The 10671-nt window shown below is 44.1% G+C and overlaps 1 protein-coding gene and 1 long non-coding RNA gene across 26 annotated transcripts in view; one reads left to right on the plus strand and one right to left on the minus strand.

The window, feature by feature from the left end:
• The window catches only part of DTNA (dystrobrevin alpha), a 352058-nt gene extending 342061 nt beyond the window's left edge, over window positions 1-9997 (plus strand). For 11 of the 25 annotated variants that reach the window (XM_053206596.1, XM_053206598.1, XM_053206597.1 and 8 more), the window contains 2 exons: window positions 868-1036; window positions 6234-6604. In XM_053206596.1, the coding sequence (XP_053062571.1) occupies window positions 868-1036; window positions 6234-6377 (313 nt within the window). In that variant the 3' untranslated portion in view covers window positions 6378-6604. Of the gene's footprint in view, window positions 1-867; window positions 1037-3208; window positions 3258-3347; window positions 3597-6233; window positions 6605-7458 lie in introns of those variants that run through there. The other 14 variants (XM_053206609.1, XM_053206611.1, XM_053206612.1 and 11 more) reach the window with 8 other exon arrangements.
• LOC113602238 (uncharacterized) lies at window positions 3735-7606 on the minus strand. Its single transcript, XR_003423619.2, has 2 exons — window positions 7468-7606; window positions 3735-7059 (listed from the first exon to the last, which is right to left on the minus strand). It is a non-coding gene; the product is annotated as an uncharacterized LOC113602238 (long non-coding RNA).
• Window positions 9998-10671: the final 674 nt, after the last annotated feature.

Below are 10671 nucleotides of genomic sequence, written 5' to 3' on the forward strand. Positions count from 1 at the left end.
ATAAATTTTTAAGATCCAAAGCTATGAGTTCAAGTATTACCTTCCAGACACCGAGGAGCTGATATTCTAAGACTTATTCTACTATAAAAATAAAGCACATGGGTGCATGTGCCTACATATGTACATAACACAAAGAGGGTTAAATTATGAACAAATGTCCTTAATCGTTATTTCACTAGAGGGCTCACTTTCCTTATAGAAAGTGATCTTGGTTTCCATTAGAAAAGGAAAGGGAAGGGAAGGGAAGGGAAGGGAAGGGAAGGGAAGGGAGGGGAGGGGAGGGGAGGGGAGGGGAGGGGAGGGGAGGGGAGGGGAGGGAAGGGAGTCCTCAGATTAAGAAGACTATATCCTCCCAAAAGATAAGGCTGCCCTTTTTAAGATTGACAAACACTTTAAGGGCAACCCATTCCTGTAAGTCAGAGGAAAACACAGATGGCCAGTGATCATCAGAGTGCCATAGAAAAACTGCATATGAGAATACTTTGATCATGTCTATCTCCAGATCTCCAAAGTTTATAAAAATTTTTTCTGTTACGTAACAGAGGACACTGAATTGAAATTAATTGAAACAAAGAAGTGAACTGGGGGTCTAAGTAAATGGGCCCCAAACTACAGCTAACACTGGAGTTCTACTCGTACTTTTAAGATTTGCTCCCAGGGGCACCTGGGGGGCTCAGCTAAGTGTCTGACTTCACCTCAGGTCATGATCTCATGGTTCGTGAGTTAAAGCCCTTCATCAGGCTCTGATGTTGGCCCAGAGCCCACTTTGGATCCTCTGTCTCCCTTTCTCTCTGCCCTTCCTGACTCGTTCTCTCTCTCTCTCTCTCTCAAAATAAACAAATAAATAAACTGTAAAAAAAAAAAAAGATTTGCTCCCAAACACCCCTTGTGGTATATTCCCAGGGTCACAGAAGATGGGGACCCCTACGTGCAGCCAGAGGATGAGGACTATGAAAATGACTCTGTCCGGCAGCTGGAGAACGAGCTCAAAATGGAAGAGTACCTGAAGCAGAAGCTGCAGGATGAAACCTACCAGGTATGGGGAGCCAGGCCCAGCCCCCAACCCCCCGGCCCTCACCCCTTGGTGGCTGGGTCTTTGACATGACTCAGAAAATCCCCACCCACTCCTTTCTTCCACCTCCCCTCTCCAGAATATTCTGCGTGCATTTCTTACTCCACATATTCTAAACAGTAAGAACTGTAAATGCTTCTGAGAGCTACAGCTCACCATTAATTCTTAGAAATTCTGACCCGAAAAGTGAAAAAGACCTCGTTGCCTTAGTGGAAATGCATGGGGATGGATGGAAACAATCCATCTTCCTCCAAGATCGCTGGGAAAGATGTTTTTTCTCATGGATTAAAAAAAAAAAAAAAAAAAAAAAAAAAAACAGGGCACAGGGCACCCGGAAACTGAATAAGCATAAATATATTTCCTCCCTTGAATTGTTTGCCCTCAGCTTCCCCCACTGCCCACCTCATGTCAAAATAAATATGTGGGAGAGTATCAAATCTCATGGAGAAATGTGGTGGGGGGGGGGAACTGTAGGCTCCATGTTCAGCAGGGTGTGGATGGACAGATTTTCATATATACTGGGGTATACTATTAATCCATCTGAGAATTTACTGGACATAACACATGCCATTGGGAATAAGTGTTGATTAGTAAGTCATCCTAAAAGGGATGCGTTTTCCCCATGGAGTAGTTCTACTGCAGTGTTTGTCTTGCTTGAATATTTCTCTTCCCTGTAATTCACAGGTGTTTCCTTGAGGCTGTGGGAGTTCAGGGATGTTTGCGTGGTTGAGACCTACTGCCTCCCCCCCAGGTCCCCTTGGGATAGTTCTTCACGTCAGGCTTTCTGTCCATTAAGCAGACGAGCCTCTTCCACACTCTTAGATGAGCAGCGTCCCCCTCTTAGTCTGTTAGTGAAGGAAAGAGAAGCAGAGAGGGGGCATCTGGGTGGCTCAGTCGGTTGGGCGTCCGGCTTTGGCTCAGGTCATGATCTCACGGTCTGTGGGTTCGAGCCCCACGTCAGGCTCTGTGCTGACAGCTTGGAGCCTGGAGCCTGCTTCAGATTCTGTGTCTCCCTCTCTCCCTCTGCCCTACCCCTACTCATGCTCTGTCTCTTTCTGTCTCAAAAATCAAAATAAATATTAAAAATTTTTTAAAAAGAGAGAGGCAGAAAGAACAGATTACCTCTACTTCTCGTATGTTTATGGATTGTTTTGAAATATTTTCCCAAGAAGAATGTAGCAAGAGAAAAACTGGAGCCTACCAACCCCACCCCAATAGTATCAAATAAAGTTTGGCGCCTTTGGAATGTTCCATTAGCCTTTTCAGTTTAACAACGTTTTAGAAGCAACTAAAATGTAGGCTTAGTCATAAAAAAAAGAAAAAAAGAAAAAAAAAAAAACAACAATGATTGTGTATGTAAAGCCATGAGTCGATGCTACAGAAACGGAAACGGTCAAATTTGCCTGAAGGGGAGACCCAGGGAGAATGCTCTCACTTTGCCACTTCTATGACCCGTCCATGGAGGGAAATTAGCCTGGATGAAGAAGCTGCCAGGGTGTCTCTGGGAACTCTGAAGGATGGCATTCCTACACGTATTTCATTTGGCTCTGCTGCATAGAGGGAAAGAGGGATGTGGTTAAATAATCAATGTTCTGGTTCATGCTGTTCAAGGTGCCTGTTAGGCCTCCCTCTTTGAGCCCATATCAGTTTCTGGATTTGGGTGACAGCGGTAACTGAAATTCTAGATTTTTTTTAAAAGGGAGACAGTCGTTTCATATAAAATATTAGATTTTTATTTACATGAATGAATTAGGAACTTAACCTTGTAGGAGTAAAATGAAGGGAAATTCTATTAATGGCTTAAGACCCAACTGGAGTTTTCGCCGGTTAATCTTAAGCTCTTTCTCTCCTTTCCTTTCCATGCCCAGTGGCTTCCAGGGAAAGGCAAAGAAAAGGTGTAGGAGGACATAGTAGGCCCGTGGGTTCCCACTCAAGACGCATGCCCTAGAGAACGTTGAAGTGGTTTTCCTTGACTACTCTGTGAGCACATGCTTGCTTGATGGGTCGGAATGCTGTTTTCGTTCGTTGGACGCTCTCTGTCTTTCTGCATGGCTTCCAACCAAATAATTCACCAGCTTGACTGCGTCACAGACTTGACATGTCACCTTTCTTGTTTGTGTCCTTTGTCACCCGCAGGTCAGCTTGCAAGGTTGAATACAATATCCTTTTATCACTCTCCTCTCAAGTAAGTACCATCTTATTTAGGAAGAAACGTGGCCACTGTATACTGAACTCCAATGACTTGTAACCTAAATGCACAATCACTCTCTCTTAGGTGTTTCTGTGTTCTGTGTGATAAAATATCCTCCTTCCCTGCTGATGTCAAAGAATCATCCCGGCCTGTGGAGCATTACATTATAATCCAGTGGAGATTTGGCAGACAATCTTGGGAATTGACTTTTTACTCTATTAATTAGGAAAATTGGCACAGAGACTTCTGTAACACCAGAGATGCCCCCGAAATCTTCTATGGCTATGAAGCCTCGTCACCAATCCACTAACAGCATCTGAGTTTGCAGCCTCTCTGTCCCTTGAGAAGGAAAAGTCCAGGCTTGCTCATCACGTCCAGAGATGGGTCAGCTTCTTATCATGCTGTATTCAAGACCCAAAGATCAAATGTGTGTGCTTTAACAAGTAAAGGCAAAACCATGTATTATTTAAAAAAAAAAAAAAAGGAAGCAAAACAGAGAGGAGAAATTCTGCAGCCTTATATTTTTGGAATAGTTGATTCAGATTCCCTGTGGAATTCAGCAAGATACAGCTTAATTTAAAATATCATTTACATGGCATGTGGTTCCCCACCCCCGAGGACCTACCTACATACATGGGAAATCCTCAGTAATGTGTTTAATGTAGAGAGAATAGCACTGGATTGGCAGGACCACTTGAGTGTAGCCATCTGAAGCTTAGACTCTGGACCCTAATAGACCTGATTTCAAATACGGATTCCACCAAATCACAGCGGCATAACCTTGACAGATTATTAAACCTCTGTGAACCTCTGTTCCCTCTGCACAACATATATCATGATACTCACCTCACAGTGGAGTTGTCTTCACCGGGGTGTAGTTTTTAAAGAGTTTAACATCGTGCCAGACACACCATAATTTATTATGAGCACACACATACGTGCCTGGAACTATGCTTAGTGCTTTACAAGCAGTTTCATCCTGGGGAGCTGCTGTAGTTATTTTTTAAGTGTATGGGAACCTCCGGGACTCAGAACCAGCTTGCTCTCTGTATTTTTATAAACAAAGCTAGGACTCAGCTATGTGCAAATAATTTTATACACCTTTGGCCACACTGTCTCATAAGTCGAGCTCCTTTCTCTGGCTCCAGCCAGTGGCCCTTTAGCTGTACCCCATACAGTTCAGAGTAAATGCACCTCTCACAGTCTCTGGCTGGCAGGGCCCCGGGACTTGTATCTACCTGAGTGATGTAGTCTTTCCCACCCATAGATTTCATAAGTCTATCCGACAGATGGTAGTAAAGTCCACTCTGGCTGCTAAATTTAAAAAGGAATATATAGCTCTTAAATGACAAATCAACTTGAAAACAATACATCCTAACTCACGCATTACTGACTGACCCATCTCAGTCCTCAGGTTAGGATTAAGCAAGTAGAAATCGTGACATAACTGCTGTTAAGGAATATACTTTAGGAGCTTTGAGGCCTTTTTAGTGTGAAAAGAAGGATCTGACTGTCTGCATTCTAGTCTACCTCCCTTGGATTTGAGGACGCCACACCACATGCTCTCCTGATTCATTATGACCATGGTGAAAAAATTCCCAGGAGCTGTTTCTGAAAATATCTATTCCGGTTATAACAAATCTAGTCCCAAAGGAACAAGCCTCTCCTTTAACAGCATTTTCTTTCTCTTAGTGCCAGCGATTGGATCGTTTTTATTCTGCACATTATTTAAACATCAGTAACTAGTTCTTAGAAAAATATTTTTCTTAAAAACTAATGAAATGTCTTGACATAAACTCAGATAAGAAGTGGCATTTGGGTCTTCTACCTAAAAGCCAAAGATTTCAGTTCGCTAGAAGTTCTCAGGCCATTTTTTTCATCTTTTGTTGTCAATCTGGTGGTGAAAAATTGAAACCGTCGTGGCCTCTGCCATTTCCTACCTCCCCAGCGGGCATTCCACAGGACTCTAAACATGAACTAGCCTGTCACTAAATCAGCTCCTTAGGCCAAATTTACTTAAAATCTTCTGGATCAGTCCAGAAGCCAGTGACTTCTCATCTTTGTGGCTAGTTCTATCCTGGTATAATTTTTCTTGAGGCAGCCAAGAAATACAGCTGAAATCCTGGAACCGTTTATGCTATTGAAATCGATTTGTCTGGGTTTTCTGATTGTGCTGCAAGACCAGAAATTATCCCAAAGCCGTGCCTTTCTTACCCAAGAGTCCTGAAGCCGGCTTCGTTGCTGAAAGTTCATTAGGGGTCCACCAAGGCACAGCCCTACATGGGTACGGGGCAGAGGGTGGGACGCCAAAGAAATAAACGACCCATCCTCTGCTCAAAAAGAGCTTCAGTCCTGTTTGAGGATACGAATGCACTCATCAATACTAACAGGGGTGAATAGAGGGAACCTTGCTTTCCAACGAGCCTCTTTGGAAGAAACAGTGTATGTAATGTCTAACACTAAATTTAAGAATCCACCAAAACACCATTTGGGCAGACTCAGATCTTGGATTGGGCCCTTTTGCCTCCCTCTGGCCACATGATACCCCGCTCTCCTTGGCCAACCACATCCTAACTTCAGAAACCGGGGGCTTGGACAATCGAAAGTGGGTATTTTTTTCTAATTATGATGTCATTCTGATGGTAGGTGAGGGGTCGCATCTGCTGGTCGGCTGAGGACAACACAAATATTCCTGTTTGTGTGGCTTCAACCTTCCAGATGCCTCCAGCGCCCGTGAAGCAAGAGACTCAACACAGAGGATTCCTGTCCTCGCTGCAGCAATAGCAGTAGCCCATAGTGTCCCCGGACATTGGTTTCGGATTGTCAGAGGAAGGGAGGACAGAGAGAGAGTGTGTGAATACGTGTGTGTGGGGGGAGGCGGGTGGGGGGAATCCTAAGCTTCATAACCCTGATTTAGAGGACAGTTTTCGTCTTAAAAAAAGAAAAAAATCACACGTTCCTTATTCCCAGGCAAGCTATAGTCAGACAGATGATGAAGGTAACAGGAAAGCTGGTGGTGAAAGAGAGCCCCGCACCCACCCACACAGAGGAGAAGACGCGGCCTGGCAGCAGCCTCATTGGAGAGAGAGGAGCCGCCCTCACAGCAGCTCCTGACAGACCCCCCCACCCCTAGAGACGCGTTCTGCCAACCGGAGCGCAGCGAACTTTTCGTTCTAAGATTCCTAGTTCTTAGGTGTGTGTTTTGAGAAGGGAAAAAAAAAAAAAAAGACTTCTGACGTCTGTTCGAAGCTAACTTTTCAACCACATCTTCTGTAACGTGGCTCACCCCTGGTTAACAACAAACAAAACAAACCAACCACCGCAAGGACAACAAAAAACCAGAACTACAGCCACACACGTGCACAGATGTATCCCACAGGCTGAAAACCCACGCTGCTGTTACTCACGATGGCAGTGTTAACAAGCATTTTCAACCTTTGCACATGATATTGAACCTGTTCCGTTTACAATGACAATATTAATACTGTGTACAGCTGGAAGTTTGATTTCTGAATTCTTTGAGATTTTAGCGAAACAGTTTATTATACACTGTACATTTTTTTTTTTTTCCACCACGGTTGGGAAAAAAACAACCACTTGCAATCATTCACTAACCCCGAAGGATTTGGTACCTGAGTGTCCAGACTCAGAGCCCGGAAGCCAAGAAGGGTCCTTGGCCCGCACGATCCGCATTTGTCTCTAAGTCTCTGTGAGCAGTGACTTGAACCAATCACACCAGGATAATCCAGTCTTCGGGGCTTCTTTCCAGCTTGGGGTTGTTTTCTTTCAAGATACTCTAACAAATCAGCCATAGAATTTAGTGTAAATATTTTTTTTCCAAATAGTTATCATACTCAAAAAAAAAAAAAAAGGCAACATTCAAATGATATAGAATCTAGTTTTTAAAATCAGCACAGATCTTCTTAAAAACTGTGAACTATGTTTTGAAATACTCGTTACTAAAGCTGTTTATAAACCACAGGTGCCATAAGATCCCCAAACGGACTAAAGTTCTCTCTACTCTTCCACGGGCTCGTTCCTCTTGTTTTAGCTTTAGGGAGCATGTCTAACCGCACCGCTCATCCACAGGTTTCCCTATCAGGCCGTTTGGAGCCCTTCAGCTTTAAATGTACAGGCTTAAAGTGCGCTTCCAAATGCTCACTCTCCTTTTATTTCTGAATGTTTATTGCCTTAGCTGGCTTACCTGGTGTTCTGCATGCAGCCTTCTGTGGTCATGTGGGAGGAAACAGGCTCTTCTAAGCTGAGTTGGGATTTTTCACTCAGTGAAAAGCCAGTGTGCAAAAGAACTGTCGAAGAAGGAAGAATGAAAGCCTCTGTTGACGGTCCTTTATGAGGGCCCTCGTTGGGGAGCGCTTAACGACCTCCCTTAGGGGTTCTGGGGAAATGAAAAAATAATCCACTTGTTTCAAGATTTGATGAGACAAAAATCCTGCTACATATTGAATATGTTATACTTAAGTTGGCAACTTCTCTGGCATTCCTGTCTCCTTTAAAAGAAGGAAGAGAACATCCGTTTAGAGCAGTGGCTCTCAAAGTGTGTTCCCTGGACCAGCAGCATCAGCATCACTTGGGAATTTATTTAGAAATGCAAATTCTTAAGCCCCAACCCAGGCCTGCTGAATCACAAACTCTGCATATTGGGCCCAACCAGATGTGTTCTAATAAGCCGTCCAGGTGATCCCTAATGCACGCTAACGTTTGAGAACCACTGCTTTAGGGTAAAGTTGCATAACAAAATCTCTAACAAGGCCTTATTCAGAATAAGCGAGAAAGGCTCTGAGTCAACCTCAAAGCTTCAGCAATTCGATTTTGCTTCCGGGGCTGGCAAAAACCTTCTCCCCCACCCCAGGTAGTCGATAGTTGGTCTGTGCCCAGCTGAGAAGAGACATCAGGACACCTTCCAGGTCCCCCTCCAGAGGGCTCTCAGCTGTTCCCGTCCCTGCGTTTGGTCCCAAACCATCTCCTTGACTGCCCTTTGGAACAAAATCGCTTGCCTTGGGGACCGTAAAGCTCTCCGCCGGCATTACTAAGAAGCCCGTTCTGTCCGTTGATGTACTTCATCATACTTTCCCCAGAGAACCAGCCTGACAAATGTCCCTGAAAACAGGCTGACACCAAAGTGGCGCAACTGCACGGTTGTCAGATTTCTTTGCACAGATGGGTTTTGTTCTGGGTTTCGTTGGTTTATCGTAACGTTCATCTCCTTTCCACTGCCCATCGTCTGTGAAACCGTACCTCTCTAGATGGAGCAGGTGGCCCCTCGTGCCTCATACTCGGTAACTTAAAACCACTACATCCCAGCTACCTACATTGCTGTCAGCTCTCAATCATAGCCAGGTAGTTCTTGAACTCGGAACTCTGATCCTGCAAGTGGCGCTCAGCCACCAACTGGACTGAGCTGACCTCTGTTGTCACTTTGTGTTTCTCCATCAAAATATTTGTCTAAGGTATGAACTATTGGGCTGATAGCCTTCCCCCTTGTCATAGCTTTCATTGCCAACTCCATCACACGGTTGTCGATAGCGTCGTACAAAGCCATTGCAAGGACTCTGCAAACTGCCACCAATGACCAGTTCCTGACTAACCAGCCACCTTTTCTTTCTCTTAGCGCCACGTCAGCACTGAGACCAGACTCAAGCACCCCTGTCCTGTAACCGAGACAAAATGGCGTGTATTGTTTTGGGTTTTTGTGTTTCTTGGCGGGTTTCTTTCCCTGGCTCTCCAAATTTACCTTTGGGACCTGTTCTAAGTGCAAACCCAGCAGGTTTCGCCTGTCCTGTCCATTAGCTACAATTATATCTCGCAGGGGTTGTTTCTTTCTTGTTCCACAACAAATTGCACATCCATCATCATCGGGGATGATGGCCTGTTAATGAGCACTGGTCTAACACAGCCAACCACCCTCCTCCACTGCACCATGTGAATGGAGGGAGGGAGGATGGAGGGCAGAATCTACTGTATGAGATTCAGGAATCAGTTGTGGTTGGTCAGGACGCAAGTCGGGGTAAGTTCGGTTGGTCAGAGGGAGATGTGCTGGAGATTGGGAAAAATGGATTCTCGAATGATCTCTATAAGGCAGGGAAGGTTCATTTGTAAGTAGTAATGTGAACTGAATTGCATAAGAGTGTGGCCTTTGTTGTGATATACTATGTATTTTCTTATATGCATGAGCCAAACTGTTGCATCATAATTTAGCACTGATGTCTGCTTTTATTTTGGTCATCCTTGTCCACCCTTATTAGTTCTGAGCTGTTAACTGTAGATAGACCTTGTAAATACGGCAACCTTTGGTTGCTGCAATCACCTTGGTTTGATTCCGCCCAAGGAGCCACAAACAAGAACTCCACTGTGTCCTCAGAAGAAAGGGCATTTTTACTTTTGAACCAAAAAGAGGGGGAAAAAATCAGAAACGTTACATCTGGAGGCTAATTAACTGCAAGACATTTTTAATTATGACTACTGTAATTTGACACCATTTGAAATAACCAATTCAGAGACACTAAAGCTTTCACACTATTCATTGGTATTGTAACAAAACTACTACTGTATGGGTTTTTTTGTATTGCTGTTAAGTATTGTTTTGTGTGTGTGCGTGTGTGTGTTGGAACCTCCTGGGGACATGTTATATTTTGAAGTGATTAAACTATTTAATTGTGTGTCTATATTTTGGAATGGAGTTATTTCTTCATTAAAAAATGTTTTTAAAAACACTATATCTGTGTATTTTATACCTTTGTTTCAATGAAAACTTTCTGGAGTCTGTCTGTTGACAGAAGAAAGACAAGTCAGCACTTGCAGCAGGAAGCGGGACCTGTCAGTTGAGTATTAAGCAACTAGAGCAAAATTTCTCACCTTTCCCTGCCTTTGGAGACACAATTTTTTTTGAAGAGGGAAAGCCTTGCTGTACTCCATAGGGGATGAGTGTGAGAATAGGAATAGCTAACATAAAGCTTGCTTTCTATCTGACACGGTTACAAGCAGTTTATGTTACTTGACCCGATCCTTTGAATCACAGCATCTAGCCAGGTACTTGGCAATTATAAGCTCCCCACTTATTTGTTGAATGAATGAATAAGTGAATTTGTGGCTTTTGTTTGGTGTGTGCTAGAGCTGGTGAGGAAGGAGAATCGGCACCTCCCGGAGGTCAGTGTACTGAGAGCAACAGGAATCAAATGAAGAGTTCCAAAGAGCGGACAGAAACTCAGGGTCCGCAGCGGTAATCACCCCCTACATTCTCGCCTCTCTCCGGGGAACCTCTGGATTCCCATGCAATGTTGGGTTGTGTGTTTTGTTTGCTCAAGGAGCTGATTCCTTTGCAGAGCCAATAGCAGAATCTGTGAGTCTGGCTCCAACACTTCATGAATGGCATTTTTGGGAACTCTGAGCT

The sequence above is a fragment of the Acinonyx jubatus genome, chromosome D3 (genome assembly GCF_027475565.1).
Source record: "Acinonyx jubatus isolate Ajub_Pintada_27869175 chromosome D3, VMU_Ajub_asm_v1.0, whole genome shotgun sequence".
Lineage (NCBI taxonomy): Eukaryota > Metazoa > Chordata > Mammalia > Carnivora > Felidae > Acinonyx > Acinonyx jubatus.